This window comes from Nematolebias whitei, chromosome 5 (assembly GCF_014905685.2).
Source record: "Nematolebias whitei isolate Nwh7 chromosome 5, NemWhi1, whole genome shotgun sequence".
NCBI lineage: Eukaryota > Metazoa > Chordata > Actinopteri > Cyprinodontiformes > Rivulidae > Nematolebias > Nematolebias whitei.
In genome coordinates, this window is record NC_056502.1 from 24742203 (window position 1) to 24759205 (window position 17003).

Below are 17003 nucleotides of genomic sequence, written 5' to 3' on the forward strand. Positions count from 1 at the left end.
TATTAAATGTGACAAATTAAGTCAAAAGACCCTAGCTGGATTATTGAGCATGCATCAGGATAAGTCAAAAAACTTAATTTCTCTGAGTATCTCTCGTTAACTTTTTCTATAAACCTTATAGCTAGAACATGTTTGTTTAAAACGCAGAAATAATCTGAGAAAAGTTCAAACCACTTTTATTTAAAGTGGGATCTTTATCGTGTTTTAGCTTCTCTCCATTGGCTCCCTGTCAAATCCAAAATTGAAATCAAAATCTTACTTTTAACCTACAAAGCCCTCAACAACCTAGCTCCATCTTGTATTCGAGATTTATTGTTCCATGTTTTCCTAACAGAGCACTTCGCTCTCAGACTGCAGGTTTACTCGCGGTCCCTAGAGTTTCCAAAAGCAGAATGGGAGGAAGATCTTCCAGTTATCAGGCTCCTCTCTTGTGGAACCAACTTCCAGTTTCTGTCCATGAGACTGACACATTGTCCAGTTTGAAGACTGGGCTTAAGACTTTCCTTTTTGATAAATCCTAGGGCTGGCTTGTTATGCTGCCATACGCTTAGACTACTAGAGGACAAATTGACCTAATTTCCTTAAATGAAATGTTAAAATTTAATCGTTTTCATTTGATATTATTTCTATCTTAACATGTGATTCTCAACCTGCCATTGTGTATCTGTTCCTCTCAAACCCAGCCGGTCGAAGCAGATGGCTGCTTGTCCTGATCCTGGTTCTGCTAAAGGTTTCTTCATTATGAGGGAGTTTTTCCTTTCCACTGTTGCCTTCATGCTTGCTCAAGATGAAAATTCTGCGATGGAGTTAAACTCAAATCAGTCTGCTCCTCAGATAAATAATGTTAAAGTATTTTTATATATGAATGTTTCTGTTCAGCGCCCTGAGATGACTTCTGTTGTGACTTGGCACAATATAAATAAACTGAATTGAATTGAATATATTGTACTAATATATCTATATATAGATATATATTAGTACAATATATATAGTGTATTAAACGCTTAGTTTGCAAAAATGAGTCCTAAAAAAGAAAAAATCTACAAATAACAAAAAGTATATAACACTAAGATAATATACAGATTCAGTGTTTGCATGTTTTCATCATTTCATGTCTGCTTTCATTTCTCTTTTTATGGTTATTGCTGTATTTTGTGACTGTTAGCACCCAAATGTGATCATTTTGCAGGTTTTTCTTGTCATTTTTCTATTCTCAGTGCATTTTATTGTATCATTTGGATGCTTTGTAACACAACAGAATCCTCATGGAGACTAAATGAAGGCAGCTTTTCTTCTGTTCTCAGACGTTTCTGAGTTTTTCTCTGTGCTTCAGTTCAAGTTTCCTCCGTCGGAGATCATGAAATGACTAAATCAGAATCTGACCACAGTTTGCTTTGATAGTGGATTTAGTCTTTTTGTGTCTGTCTGTGTTTTTAGTCATTAAACTCTTTGGTGCTGTTTTGTACATTTGGCAAATGTGTGTTTAGTTTTGTATCACATTTAGTCTTATTTTCTGCACATTTTACGCTTAATTTAAAAAAAAAGTCCTTTTGTGGTTGTTTTGTGTCCCAACTGGGTCCTTCAAAGGGCTTAAAGGGATAATTTACCATACTTTTCAGACTATAAAGTGCACCAGATAAGCGAAACAAAACAGATAAGTCAAACTTTATTCAACTCATTCACAATAACCCTCAACATTGTTCAGTTGTAACACATAAAATACAAAACAATGCATATTTTTGAGCGCCGTGTACCACATAAAATCAGTTCGAGGTCAGCAGAATTCATACATCAGGCACACCAGATTATAAGGCTCACTGTTGATTTTTGAGAAAATTAAAGGATTTTTAAGTGCGCCTTATAGTCCGAAAAATATGGTAGATTTTCTTCAAGAGACGTTCTGCGAAAATGTTATGAACAATTAATATCTTACCTGTTGTAGATGGCTCTTCGAACAACTTCCGTTTGGAGAAACAAGAGTTTAGTTCTACCAAAAAAAGGCAAGCAAACAGCTGGAGCTCATTCGAGTTAAAAACAACTCCAATCTCAATAGTTTTATAACGTCACATGTACACATTTTATTATAAGCTTTTACATTTTTGCCACTCTTACATGGCTTCCTGGAAATGTAGCCCAGACCGAATGTGCTCGGTGCTTCGGTCCCATTGCCGTCTGTTGGATTAAAATCAGCCCAGTTATAAAACTTTGCTTTGAAAACCCATTTTTCATATTTTCCTATAACATTTTGTGACTTTCTGATGGTGTTTTGCGCAACACTGTTCTATTTTGTGTGTCGTCTTGCCTCTCTGTCGTGCCATCCATCATTCTGAGCATATTTTGTGCTGCATTCAGGTTTTTTGGGGGCTATTTATCAGATTTACACTGGCTCCCCGTAAACCTCCATTAAATAAGAATAAAAAGAAAGAACCGTTGTCGCTATTTGACTACATTTACGTGCTTTTGGTGCTTCTCAGCAGTGTTTCTGAGAGGTATTTAGGCAACACAGGTTTTTCCACAGCAGAAGGAGGAAGCCTTGCAGCAAACGAGACTACCAATGCACATTCCCTGTTCTTCCCTCCCCTGCCTGTCTGCCTGCTCTGCTCTCCTCTACCACCCCCTCTCCTCTCTGTCTGTATCTCACTCCAGCAGAAACACACTCTCTGCTCACTGTGGGGGGATGGGCGCTCTCTCAACATTGAACCGAACCAAACAGGAGGAAGGAAAGGAGAAAAAAAAGACTTTATCTAGCAGAAAGAACACACAAGGACAGTTTGAAAGTGTCCAAACTGTTCGTGGGGAGACGAGGCGAGCACTTTGTGTCTCATTCTGCACAGACAAAACGAAGCAAACATTCATGACACACAGGGTGTGTGCACCGCATTGTGCAGGGGAGGACTCAGAATGAAAAAAGTGCGTGTGAGAAGGAGCCGAAGTGAGGAAACGATCAGAACACTCGAGTAGTTCGATTCGGTATGGATCAAAATTCAAATTTCATACGCAAGTGGGACAAAAGTGCCTTTTGGTTTATTCACACGCACACACCGGTTTGTCTTTCTATCTTCACAGGGACTTTGCATTGACTTCCATCCATTTCCTAACCCTAACCATTACTAGTGCATACCTAACCCATTCACCTTAGCCGTAAACATAACCCCTAACCCACCAACGGTACTGCTCCTTCTGGGGCCCGGGCTTTGGGCCCCAGAAGGAGCAGTAGCTCCTCACAATGTAGTGTGTTGGAAAAATGGGCCCTACAAGGTAACACACACATCTACAGAAGGCAGGAAGTACCAATGAGGAGGCATACTTGATCACATGGACAAACATCGAAACAATTTAACATTCTGCCTGACACACCCCCCTTATACACTCACACACACACACCGAGCTTCACAGGCAGGAATCTGTCCACATGTAATTTGCAGCCACATCACACTACACAGGGTTAATGTGATTTCCCCACATCAGTGCGAGCACACAAACTGGTTCACGCTTTATTTTACACTCACACACACACATGAAGCCCTATCCATCAAAGTGTGTGTGCTGTTTTGATGGGGGATGTGACATTAAAACGCAGAAAATTGTATATATTTTTTCTTAAATAGATAGTAAATAATGAGAGAGCAGAGCAGTGAAAACAGGACAAGCAGAGGAAGAGTTTAAGTAGCGTTTTTAGACAGAGATCTTCCATCCCAGAGAGCAGACACAGGGCCAGTTGTGCAGAAACACAGATTTAATGTGGCTTCCTCTCCCCGCCTGACTTAATTTTTCTGCTCTGGCTGCTGCGAAAACACGGAGCAGATTTTCCTGGATCAGGGAAGTAGGAGTTGCAGGAACATGCGCCACCTGCTGGCGAGAGGAGAAACCAACATTTTCACTTTATTGCACCTCCGCTGCACGTGGCTCTGATTCACATCCGTCTTTATTTTTTAATTTATTTGTTTTAGTCTAATCAGTAGTTTTATTGTCAAAATTAGCAAAGCAGCTACATTTTACTGCACAGAAAGAGAAAATGCAGGTTCTTTGGTTTAATTTAATGTTGTTGTTTTTAATATTAGGACAACAGTGAAGTCATGTGAACCGAACATTCATTTGGAAAATATTTTATTTTTCATTTTAAAAAATTGTACACAATGAAATTAATATATAAGCCCAAGTAAGGAGTACTTTCAGGAGGATTAATCCGCACAAGGCAACCGGCCCAGACAACATCCCCGGAAAAGTGTTGAAAGAATGTGCCGATCAGCTCTGTGAGGTGCTGGCAGACATCTTTAACACCTCACTTACCCTGGAGACAGTTCCCACCTGCCACCATCATCCCAGTCCCAAAAAGCTCTACAGTGACTGGTCTGAATGACTATCGGCCAGTGGCCCTCACCCCGATAGTCGCTAAATGCTTCGAAAAACTGGTCATGACTCACATCAAAACAACCATCAACATCAACGAGGACCCTCATCAGTATACTGTGAGAACCGATAAACAGAGGATGCAATCTCCTCTGTGGTCCACACTGTACTCAACCACCTGGAGCAGAAAAACTCTTACGTCCGTATGCTCTTTGTGGACTTCACATCCGCCTTCAACACCATGATCCCCCCAAACCCTGATGGACAAACTATCCACACTAGGACTAAGCCCCTCCATTTGCAACTGGGTCCTAGACTTTTTAACAAACAGACCACAGTTAGTGAGGATCCACAACTTCTCCTCCTCCACCATAACCCTCAGCACTGGCTCTCCTCAGGGATGTGTGTTGAGCCCCCTTCTGTTTACTCTGCTCACATATGATTGTGCAGCTACCCATCCAGGCTGTCACATTGTAAAGTTTGCAGATGATACAGCGGTGGTGGGATGCATCACAAACAATGATGAGTCCAGCTACAGGCAAGAGGTGGAACACCTGGAGAGCTGGTGCAAAGAGAATAACCTTCACATCAATGTGAAGAAGACAAAGGAGATGATTGTGGACTTCAGAAGGAACAAACACACCTACACCCCCTGAACATAAGAGGATCTGCGGTGGAAGTGGTCTCCAGCTACAAGTACTTGGATGTGCACCTGAACAACAACCTCAGCTGGAGCAACAACACCACCAGCCTGATCAAGAAAGCTCATCAGAGACTTCAGGCAGCTGAGGCGAGCTGGACTGGGAAGCTCAGTCCTCACCTCCTTCTACAGGTGTGCAGTGGAGAGCATCCTGTGCTCCATCATCAACGTGTGGCATGGAGGCTGCACAGCTGCAGAAAGAAAAGCTTTGCAGAGAGTGGTGAAGGCTGCACAGAAGTCTGTTGGAGTCAGTCTCCTCACCAGAATTATCACTGTGAAAAACCATATCATGTTGCTGCTGATCTGTTTCATGTTGCTGTGTTCATGCATGCTCATCTGCACACACAGACTCATGTTCGTGCTGCTGTTCAGCAAATGTTTTTTGGTGCCTGCCATGCATGACATTCTACACCTCGTAAGTGTGTCTACATTACTATCTCTGTTAATGTGGCCCGAACCACAGTGTCTACCCCCACAAAAGTTATATCAAAATGACTGGCTCGGCCCCGTGAAATGTGCTATTACTTTTATTGGCATTTTGAGTTACCATGGCAACGTAATTTAGCGAACAAAGACGCAATATTTCACCAACTCCATGAACCAGTTGGTGACTGCCCACTTATTATTCTACACCTGAAAAGTATCTTTTCAACTTTAATGCGGCCTGAACCGCAACGTGGACCCCCACAAAAGTTATATCAAAACGACCGGTCCGGATCCAGGAAGTGTGCAATTATTTTTATTGGCATTCGCAGTTACCATGGCGACATATTTTGCTAACAAATATGCCAAATTTCCCATAGGAAATGAATAGGAGAAAACTCTTCACAGAAACTGGGTAACATATGGAGCCATTTTGGTTCAACATGCAAGGAAGGCAGTGCATTATGAAATGCATGGAAGGCAGCTATTATTACCTATTATCACCTTTTATTATTAATTAGTAATAATACTAATTAATAATAATTACAAATGATTAATGTTAATAATTATCTATTTTAACATCACTAATTCTTAATATTAATAAGTAATATTTAATATTAATAATAATTACTGATGTGAATAGTATCAATAGTGATTATTGATATTTTAATAATAATTAATAAATTAACAAAAATAATAATGATTAATATTAATAATTAATATTGCTTATTCATACTAATAATTATTAATAATATTTATTATTAATAATACTTTAATAATAAATAGGCAGTCCCCGTCAAAGTTTCTCCAGGAACTTTCTAGTATGCTATTAGTGCTTAGTGTATATTTAGTTGATGTTTTTCTTAGTTCATATCTTAGATCTTATTACGGTTTTTCCTTTTACATTTTCTTGTTGGATGTAACTGGGACCCTGTGTACATAATTTCATTCCACCACATGTACCACATGGGGTGCGAATGACAAATAAAGAACCTTGAATCCTTGAATTTAGGATCTAATTATTATAAGCACTTTGCTGTTTTTAAATGTGCTTTATAAATAAAAATGACTTGACTAATATGTATGTATCAAGCATACTGTCCGCAGCTGTAATGAAATCTGCTTTTTTTATTATGTATTTTGATGTCATGCATGTGTATCAGAAGGTGCTGCAGCACTCGCCCCAGGCCTTCTACAGTCTTCATTATAATTCAGCAAAATATTAAAGGGTCAAAAATATCAAACGAGCTGTAAAAGAAGTGTAATGTTTTTTAGGAGTGAGAAGAGTTTGTTTGCTACAGTTCTGGAAAGTTTCAAACAGACTCAGTGTCAACTGTGGGACATCATCACACCAAGTTACTGTATTTTCCGGCCTATAAGTCACAGTTTTTTTTGCATAGATTTATCAGTCCTGCAATTTATATGCCGAAGCGAGTTATATACGTATTTTTTTTCCATTTTCATAACATAATTTTTGAATGACTCTTTAAATTTTTAAGAACTGCAACAGCGAGTCCTCCCGTGTGCTCTTGCTTCACTCAGCTGGTGGAGGAGGAACGTTGGAGAGCTAGCAGCTCTGGATAGATGGATTGATGGCGCCGCACCGGCCAGGCGAAATGACGCTGTTTTGACCATTAAATAAACACAAAATAAATGTGACGGGTCAGCAGTGATGCATAATAAATGTGACTTATACGCCAAATCGACTTATGTTTTTTTTCCCTCTTCATGGTGCTTTTTTTTGACTGATGCGACTTATACTTTGGCGCAACTTATACGCCAAAAAATACAGTAAATATTTTATTGTAAAATTTCACGAGGTCCTAAATATTAAACTGGAATTATGTAAAAACCATGAAAGATATCAAAATGCCACTTCAGTTAGATAAAGACCAACATTTCAGGATTTAGCTAAACCCAAAGGGTAAAGATTACGGAGGGATAATGTTTCTGTTGTGAAATACAAAAACTTTGTTTTTACTCAACTAGACAAAATCCCATTATTGTATGTGATTTTTTTCTTTATGTCATACGATGCACTTTTACCGTGCATCCATTATTTTTGCCTGCTCTTCCTTTACGGGAGATCTCTGGAGCCCAATTTAGAGTAACAAATCAGCCTAACGTGCACATTTTCGGTCCAGGGGGGTACCCAGAAAACACCCATGCATGCACAGGGACAATCAGCAAGCATCTATCCATACATCCATTTTCTTCCACTTATCTGGGGTCAGGTAGTGGGGGTAGCAGCTTAAGTAGGGAGGCCCAGACTTCCCTCTCCCCAGCCACTTGGGCCAGCTCATCCGGGGGAATCCCGAGGCGTTCCCAGGCCAGCCGAGAAACATAGTCCCTCCAGCGTGTTCTGGGTCTTCCTCTGGGTCTCCTCCCGGTGGGACATGTCCGGAACACCTCACCAGGGAGGCGTCCAGGAGGCATCCTAAACAGATGTCCGAGCCACCTCAACTGGCTCCTCTTGACGTGCAGAAGCAGTGGCTCTACTCTGAGTCCCTCCCGGATGATCGAGCTTCTCACCCTAACTCTAAGGGAGAGCCCAGACACCCTGCAGAGAAAACTCATTTCAGCCGCTTGTATCTGAGATCTCGTTCTTTCGGTCACAACCCAAAGCTTATGACCATAGACAAGGGTAGAAACGTAGATTGATCGGTAAATTGAGAGCTTCGCCTTTTGACTCAGCTCTCTCTTCACCACGACGGACCTGTACAGCGTCCGCTTCACTGCAGACACTGCACCTATTCGCCTATCGATCTCATGCTCCATTTTTTCCTCATTCGTGAACAAGACCCCAAGATGAACTCCTCCACTTGGGGCAGGACCTCCTCCCTGACCCGGAGTGGGCACTCTACCCTTTTCCGGCTCAAGGCCATGGTCTCGGATTTGGAGGAACTGATCCTCATCCCGGCTGTGTCGCACTCAGCTGCGAACCACTCCAGCGAAAGCTGTAGATCACGATCTGATGAAGCCAACAAGACCACATCATCTGCAAAAAGCAGAGATGCAATCCTAAGGTCACCAAAATGGATCCCCTCAACACCTTGGCTGCGCCTAGAAATTCTGTCCATAAAAGTTATGAACAGAATCGTGACAAAGGGCAACCTTGGCGGAGTCCAACTCTCACTGGGAACGAGCCAGACTTACTGCCGGCAATACAGACCAGGCTCTGACACCGGTCATACAGGGACCTAACAGCACGTATCATAGGGCCTGGTACCCCATACTCCCAGAATACCCCCCACAGGGCTCCCCGAGGGACGCGGTTGACCGCCTTCTCCAAGTCCACAAAGCACATGTAGACCGGTTGGGCAAACTCCCACGCACCCTCCAGGACCCTGCTGAGAGTGTAGAGCTGGTCCAGTGTTCCACGACCAGGACGAAAAACGCACTGCTCCTCCTGAATCCGAGGTTCGACTATCCGACGGACCCTCCTCTCCAGAACCCCCAAATAGACCTTACCAGGGAGGCTTAAGAGCGTGATCCCTCTGTAGTTGGAACACACTCTACGGTCCCCCTTTTTGAATAGGAGGACCACCACCCCGGTCTGCCAATCCATGGGAACTTCCCCCGCTGTCCACGCAATATTGCAGAGTCGCGTAAGCCAACACAACCCTACAACATCCAGAGCCTTAAGGAACTCCGGGTGAATCTCATCCACCACTGGGGCCCTGCCACCGAGGAGCTTTTTAACCACCTCGGTGACCTCAGCACCAGAGATTGGAGGGCCCGACCCAGAGTCCCCAGGCTCCGCTTCCTCAGTGAAAGACGTACCGGTGGGATTGAGGAGGTCTTCAAATTTATTCCGCCCACTGACCCACGACATCCCGAGTTGAGGTCAGCAGCACACCACCCCCACTATAAACAGTGTTGGTGGTGTACCGCTTTCCCACCCGAGACGCCGGATGGTGGACCAGAATCGCCTCAAAGCCGTGCTGAAGTCATTTTCCATGGTCTCTCCAAACTCCTCCCATGCCCGAGTTTTTGCCTCAGTGACTACCCGAGTCGCATGTCGCTTGGACTGCCGGTACCCATCAGCTGCTTCCGGGGTCCCACAGGCCAAAAAGTCCCGATAGGACTCCTTCTTCAGCCTGACAGCATCCCTCACTGCCGGTGTCCACCACCGGGTTCGAGGGTTGCCGCCACGACAGGCACCGACAACCTTGCGGCCGCAGCTCCGGTAAGCCGCCTCGACAATAGAGGCATGGAACATGGCCCACTCGGGCTCAATGTCCCCTACCTCCCCCGGAACATGTTTGAAGTTCTCCTGGAGGTGGGAGTTAAAGCTCCGTCTCACAGGAGACTCTGCCAGACGTTCCCAGCAAACCCTCACAATACGTTTGGGCCTGCCACGTCTGACCGGCATCCTACCCCACCATTGAAGCCAACTCGCCACCGGGTAGTGATCAGTGGACAGCTCCGCCTCTCTCTTCACCCGAGTGTCCAAGACATGTGGCCGCAGATTAGATGAGACGACAACAAAGTCGATCATCGAACCGCAGACTAAGGTGTCCTGGTGCCAAGAGCACATATGGACACCCTTATGCTTGAACAAGGTGTTCGTTATGAACAATCCATGACGAGCACAAAAGTCCAACAACAGAACACCACTCGGGTTCAGATTAGGGGGGGGGGCGTTCCTCCCAACCACACCCCTCCAGGTCTCACTGTCATTTCCCACATGAGCATTGAAGTCCCCCTGCAGAACAAAGGAGTCCCCAGGAGGTGCACTTTCCAGTACCCCCTCCAAGAACTCCACAAAGGGTGGATAATCTGAGCTGCCATTTGGTGCATAAGCACAAACGACAGTCAGAACCCGTCCCCCCACACGTATGCGGAGGGAGGCTACCCTCTCATTCACCGGGGTGAACCCCAACACACAGCCAAGATGGGGGCAATAAGTATGCTCACTCCTGCTTGGTGCCTCTCGCCAGGGGCAACTCCAGAGTGGAAGAGTGTCCAACCCCTCTCAAGGAAACTGGTTCCAGAGCCAGGCATAGAGGTGAGTCCGACTATTTCTAGCCGGAACATCTCAACCTCACACACCAGCTCAGGCTCCTTCCCCACCAGTGAGGTGACATTCCACGTCCCAGTAGCAGCTTCTGTAGCTGAGGGTCAGACCGCCAGGGTCCCTGACCTCAGCCACCTCCCATCCCATCCTGCAAACGTTATTTATTTTATTTGCTATGGCTGCTGTAGCTCAGTGGTCAGTGCTGTTGTCTTGTAACGCTGAGGCGGCAGCTTCATGCCCAGGTTGTGTCAGGAAGGGCATCTAGTGTAAAACAAATTGCCAAACCTTTTATGCGAGTTCGCTCGCTGTGGTGACCCCTGAAGAAGGGAGCAGCCGAAAGAAAGACGTTGTTTTATTTCTCTTCCAAAGACATGGGAGAGGTTGCAAACGAAACCCTGTGACAGAAACCTCAATGATGCACAGTAATAAAGGTTTGTCAGTTCATTCCTAAAGATAATGAGCAACTTTTGAATATTTGGTTTTGTTCAAAACACTAACTGATAATCAATCCATTCAAACGTGACACAAATGGACAATCTTTTGATTTATTTGAACAAATACACTGGTGTTAATATTTACTATTCTTGCAGTACAAAAAATATCATGCGCACTGTTATGAGGTGACAGTCTTCCTCATCGTGGTTTGTCCGAAGCAGTCTGAGGGTATCCACATTCCACTCGTCTTTCTAGCTTTTTGTAGCGACAACCATACATTTTGGACAACTGGGACAGAGGTTGCCGAGTCTGAATGGTACACCAACTTTCATCTTACAGATCCATCATTTCCTCCTCCAAAGTCTTCGCACGAGTTTCAACATATCTCTCTTGTACCCCGAGAGTACTGTGAGGGTAAAAAGTGAAGGAAAACACAAAGGAGGCCTATAAATGTTCTAATTATACAGTAATAAACGAGTTATTTATAACATAATCAGTAATTATGCCAATCACGACACATTAAACGCTGTGCAACAATCAGTGTATTGTTAAGTTTTGGACTGATGAGTCACTGCAGCTCAGTGAAGGATACGAGTTGAACTGGAAGTCTGCCCCCACTGCGGCTGACATCATCGCCTGCAGGTTTCTCTCCTCCAGGTCTCCGAAGCAGTAGCCGTTAGCTTTGTCCACCGCTCGCAAGACCTGAATCATGCTTTCTTTGTCCTGGGGGGAGAAAAGAAGAAACATGTGACCTGGGGATTTTCCTTTAGACGCACAGAAACTACCAGACAAAACAAAATAAAAAATCCCTCTCTCTCTTAATCCTTGACCAACATGCTGTTGGAGGACATTTGTATTTTTTGTTTATGAAGCAGTATCAGCGATATTTTTAAAATTATGGTTTCAATTAGAAGTTTTCCACATCAACAGATTGTCTTCAGAGAAACTCTGAGGCCTCCGCGATGACACGGCCTCGTCAGCCTTGCTGCTTTGTTAACCAAGGTTTGTGAGATAAGATGCGCACATCAGTGTCGAACGTGTGTTTTCGCTTTGCAAACTGATGTCCAACATCTGGGGTTACCAAGGTAACGTCATCTCTAAAAGTGGACAAAAACAAGAAGAATTGCTTTGTCTTACAGAGTAAATGTCCAGCTCCTGTGTGCGGTGTTGGCACATGGGTCTCTGAGCAAAACAGGAAGAAACCGTTTTGAATTTGAAGAGTCTGATCCGTCTGCGGGACAACTGCTTCAGTCTTCAGCTTCTGTTACTAAAAGCGATTTCTGATTAACCAGCGTGAACGGTGAAAGATGAGGTGAGTGACTTAAAACATCTTGGAAGAACTGAAAAGATGAACTATTTAATTCTAGCAAGCTTGAGTCAGGTCCTCTGGATGGATTCTTCTTTGATGATCAAAATTTTGTTGTTTCAACAAGAAGAATCCGTCCAGCAGACCTGACTCAACCTTGTTAGATTCATCTATCTGGATTATTGAGCATCAGAACATTAACTACTTAAGTTAAATTCACCATGGGCATTTCATTTCATTTACATATCACACTCAAAAAATCATTCTGTGAAAAAACAAAACAAACAAACAAATAACAAATATACTAATTAGAAAGTTCCTGAGGAAACTCTGACAGGGACTGCTACATCATATTTTAACATTTTCATATGACAGTACTATGTGCTGGGGTTCGCTCTCAGCTACCATTATACCACATTTCAGCTCAATACGGCAAAAATAAATAAATAAATAAAAATCAATGACTTTTTTTCTTTTAAGCTTTGGTGGCCATCTTGGATTTTTGATTTGGATTCAGTATGTGACGGAGAACGCTCTCAGCTATCACCACATCAAATTTAAGCTGTTTATGTGTAAAAATAGATGAGCTAACGCCATTTAAATTTAGCTTTAGCAGCTATCGATTTTTTTTTTTTATTCAGTATTTATGGGGCATTACTCTCAGCGACCATCATACCAAATGTCAACTTAATATTTCTAAAAATGGCTGATTTATAGTTTGTTTCAATAAGAAAAACAGCGTTTTTGTTAGCAAACTACGTCGCCATGGTAACTTGTAATGTCAGTTACAGTAATAGCATGCATCACGGTGCGGAGCTGGTCGTTTTGTTCTTCAAGTCGCATTAAAGTTGATAGAAGAGCAAGTTTCTATCAACTAGAGACGCCACATACATTTAACACTTTAATCTTTCAGGGCAGGCTGATAAACAGCAACGTTAACATGTTAATGTTAGAGTATTCATCTCTAATCGTGAAGAAACATTTTTTTTATGCTTAAAGAATCATCAGAATTAAATCAACCCGTTTTTCCTGATGTATACTAATGTAGACCAGCATCGTGTGTGAATATGCACATCAGGCAGCAGCAAACTGACACAAAAAAAAAATACCAACTTATTAAGAATTACTGTTTAAAGTGTAAACCTTTCACAGGCCACAACAGCTGCAATAACCTGATCAACAAATATCATTGTAGCATGGAGCAACATAAGTGCAACGACTGCAAACAAAATGTAAAAAATAAAAAAAGAACCATTAGGTTAAAGTCGAATGCAAACTTTGTGTAACTGCAGAAACAGATTGGACTGATTTTCCCTGATGATTCATATTACTGTAACTCTGGTACATTTCTATTGACTAGTACGTGTTTGATCAAATACTCTAATGTGTCAAAGTTCAAATGTTGGAACATACAGGAGGCGAAGCTTCAACAAGTGTGTCAGTACCTCCACGTTAAGAGGCACAAACGAGACAAGGCTGTAATCTTGAACAACTTCTGCCAACTTTTCATTCAGACGGTGGAATTTTTTGAAGAAGGGATCTGCAGCCAAGTGGTCGAGAAGATAGGTCAAGTCCAACACTTCGGTGTAAAAATCCAGGTTGAAAGCTGTAAAAGAGTATATATATATATAAAAAAATAATAAAAAAAAACATTTCAGTGGAAGCATTAAATGCACAAGTTTGAAAATTCATGCTTCAACAAAATGCTCCTTTTCTGCAGCACTTCTTGTGTGTTTGATTATTGTGCAGGTCTGTCGCGATAAACAATAAATCAATTAATCGCATGATAAATGAAAATGATCGACTCACTTTCATTTATCAACTTTATCGTTTCTTCATGTCTCTCTCTTTCTACTGAAGACACTGGATGACAAAAGACTCAACTCGGGTGCTCTTCACTGACCCCTCCCTTTCTCTGTAAAATCCATTTTAAACTGTCCAAAATCATGTTTTTGGATTGTTAAAAGCAGCTAGGTTGAGAAGCTAAGCTATGAGCTAAGCTAACAGGCCGACCTAGGGGGGAAAAAAAAAAAAAACCTCCGTCTTGTCAAAGCTCAAAAATTCATGGTTGAAACCCGTGCCGTCGTCTAAAAAGGTTTTTTTTCCTGCAAAAAAAAGTTGAGAACTTGTTTACTGATTTTTAATTAAAAGCTTTGTGTGAAAAATGCTATGCTAAAGAGCTCAAAACACACCGAGCATCAAGGGGCCTCCCTCCCAATTTTCTTAAAGAGACACACTGCTCACTCCCTCACTATCTATCCTTTGGTTCAGTCTTATACTGTCATCTGGTGGTTGCAAAAAGATACATGTAAAACAAATTAACCAACATTTCTTCTTAAATTAAATTTCAAACAATATTATAGTTTATCGCAATAATTTCTGAGACAATCGAACAGCAAAATCTGTTATGGCCTAGTATCGTGTCTTAGTGGAAGCTACAGGACTCTTTAATCACCTAGTTTTCCATACTGCTCGATGAGATCCATCTTGGAAAGGATGTTGACGTGGGGGAGCTCCACATGCAACATGGTGGACAGAGTAGTGCACAGCACTGAGATGAACTTGGCTGGATCAGCGCAGTAATGAGAGTCTACAAGGTGGACTGCCGTCAGCTAGGAAAAGAAAGTGGAAAATATAAGTTATCACCCTTTGAATGCTTCTATGACGTTTGCATCTGTTGAACCATGATGCTGCATATTCCTACCCTGAAATTCCACTTGGTCAGCTGCGAGAATATGTTCTTTACTGAAGTCTGGTGGGTGTAAAGCTCCACCTGTCCAGGACAGTCAAACAGGAAGTAACAGTCACCGTGTGACGTCAGCTTGCTCTCCAGCCAGTCCAGATTTGCCTCCACATACTCCATACAGTACAGAAGACCACCGTTGGGTCCGAGCTTCAGGTTCTCCATGACATCATCCAGGGTCACCAGCTCGGAAATATCCACGTCACATTGATAAGGTGTTCCTTCGTTGGCTGGGTCCATATTCACCACGACCACTTTGCGTCCCATTTTAGTCAAGAACTGTTGCATTCCTCGGCAGTAGGTGGTTTTACCTGAGCCCGGAGGTCCGATGACCACCTGACCGAAGCGCAGAGGTTTTACTGCTCCGGTGTGTGCAGACATGTTTTAAAAAGCTACAGTCCACATGTGAGGACTGTCAGCATCCAGACCGGGCATAAACACACACACTTTGGATTATTAGCAAAAATGAGGCTAATGTTATGGTTAGCATCCGGACGTGGACAACAAAACGCAGAGGAAGTAAAACGAAGTTACTACAACACTGGACATGTGGAACTGATTGTATCAAAATGTAAATTTAAGCGAACAAAAAGTATATTTTTTGTTGTAGCTGTAGGGATTTGCCTAAAAATAATATTAACAATGGTGATACATAAATACCACACGTCGTCCAGAAGTTATACTCGTGTGATAACGGTGAATACTTCAGCTAAAGCTAACAATAAATACATCCGGGTTATGAAACGTACCTTTCAAAATAAAAGCCCGTCTTCACACTAATTAAGGCGCAATACAAACTGTCAATGTTGATTATATATATATATATATATATATATATATATATATATATATATATATCTATATATATATATATACGTTATATATATCAGAGTCAGATATTCGTTATTGTCATTCGCACCTCATGTGGTACATGTGGTGGAGCGAAATTATGTCCACAGGGTCCCAGTTACGTCCAACAATAAAATGTAAAAGATAAACAGTAATAACATCTAAGATATGAACTAAGAAAAACATTAACTAAATATACACTAAGCACTAATTGCATATAAACATTACGTCGAACATCAGCACAAACATGAGTCTGTGTGAGCAGATGAGCACACATGAACACATCAACACTGAAATAGATCAGCAGCAACATGAAACAGATCAGCAGCAACATGATGTGATTTTTTTCACAGTGATTATTCTGGTTAGAGATTCATGAGTCTAACAGCCTCCGGGTAGAAGCTGTTCCTCAGTCTAGTGGTTCTACACTTAATGCTCCTCAACCTCCTTCCTGAGAGGAGCGGGTCAAAAAGTGTGTGTGCTGAGTGAGTGGGGTCTTTCATGATGCAGGTGGCCCTCTTCCTGCATCTAGAGGTGTAGATGTCTGTGATGGTGAGGAGACTGACTCCAACAGTCTTCTGCGCAGCCTTCACCACTCTCTGCAAAGCTTTTCTTTCTGCAGCATATATGTATATATATATTGTTTATATATACCAATTATACTGTATTGGGAAAGGTGAAGCACCCACACCTGCCTCCAACCTGGGCCCTTGAGCAAGGGCCTTAACTCCCACCATCCCCCAGATGCACTAGAGGGCAGCTCTGTGCTCCATACAGAGGGCTGTGGTAGCTCGGTGATCTGTGGTAGTGTCAGGATCAGGAAGGGCATCCAGCGTAATAACAATTGCCACATTCCTTCATGAAAGTTTGCTTTCATGAAGGAATGTGTATATACTATATATATAAACTTCATGTTGCTGTGTTCATTAATCCTCATCTGCTCACAGACTCATTTTCATGCTGCTGTTTTGGTGCATTGTTTTTGTACCATTCGTGCTTAGTGTATTCTTAGTTTAATGAATGTAGTACATTCTTACTTCATGGCTCAGATCTTACTGTTTTTATTTACAATTTGTATTTTTGTTGGATGTAAATGGGACCCTGTGTACATAGTTTCATTCCACCTCATGTAACATGTGATGTGAATGACAATAAAAATCCTTGTATATACACACAC

General features: G+C 42.3%; 1 protein-coding gene across 1 annotated transcript; it reads right to left on the reverse strand.

Annotated features, from left to right (window-relative positions):
* Nucleotides 1–11038: 11038 nt before the first annotated feature.
* gpn2 (GPN-loop GTPase 2) lies at nt 11039–15549 on the reverse strand. Its single transcript, XM_037677051.1, has 5 exons — nt 14939–15549; nt 14690–14846; nt 13680–13840; nt 11521–11651; nt 11039–11334 (listed from the first exon to the last, which is right to left on the reverse strand). Exons 1-5 carry the CDS (start codon nt 15356–15358, stop codon nt 11262–11264), a joined length of 942 nt encoding a protein of 313 aa, XP_037532979.1. The 5' UTR covers nt 15359–15549; the 3' UTR covers nt 11039–11261.
* Nucleotides 15550–17003: the final 1454 nt, after the last annotated feature.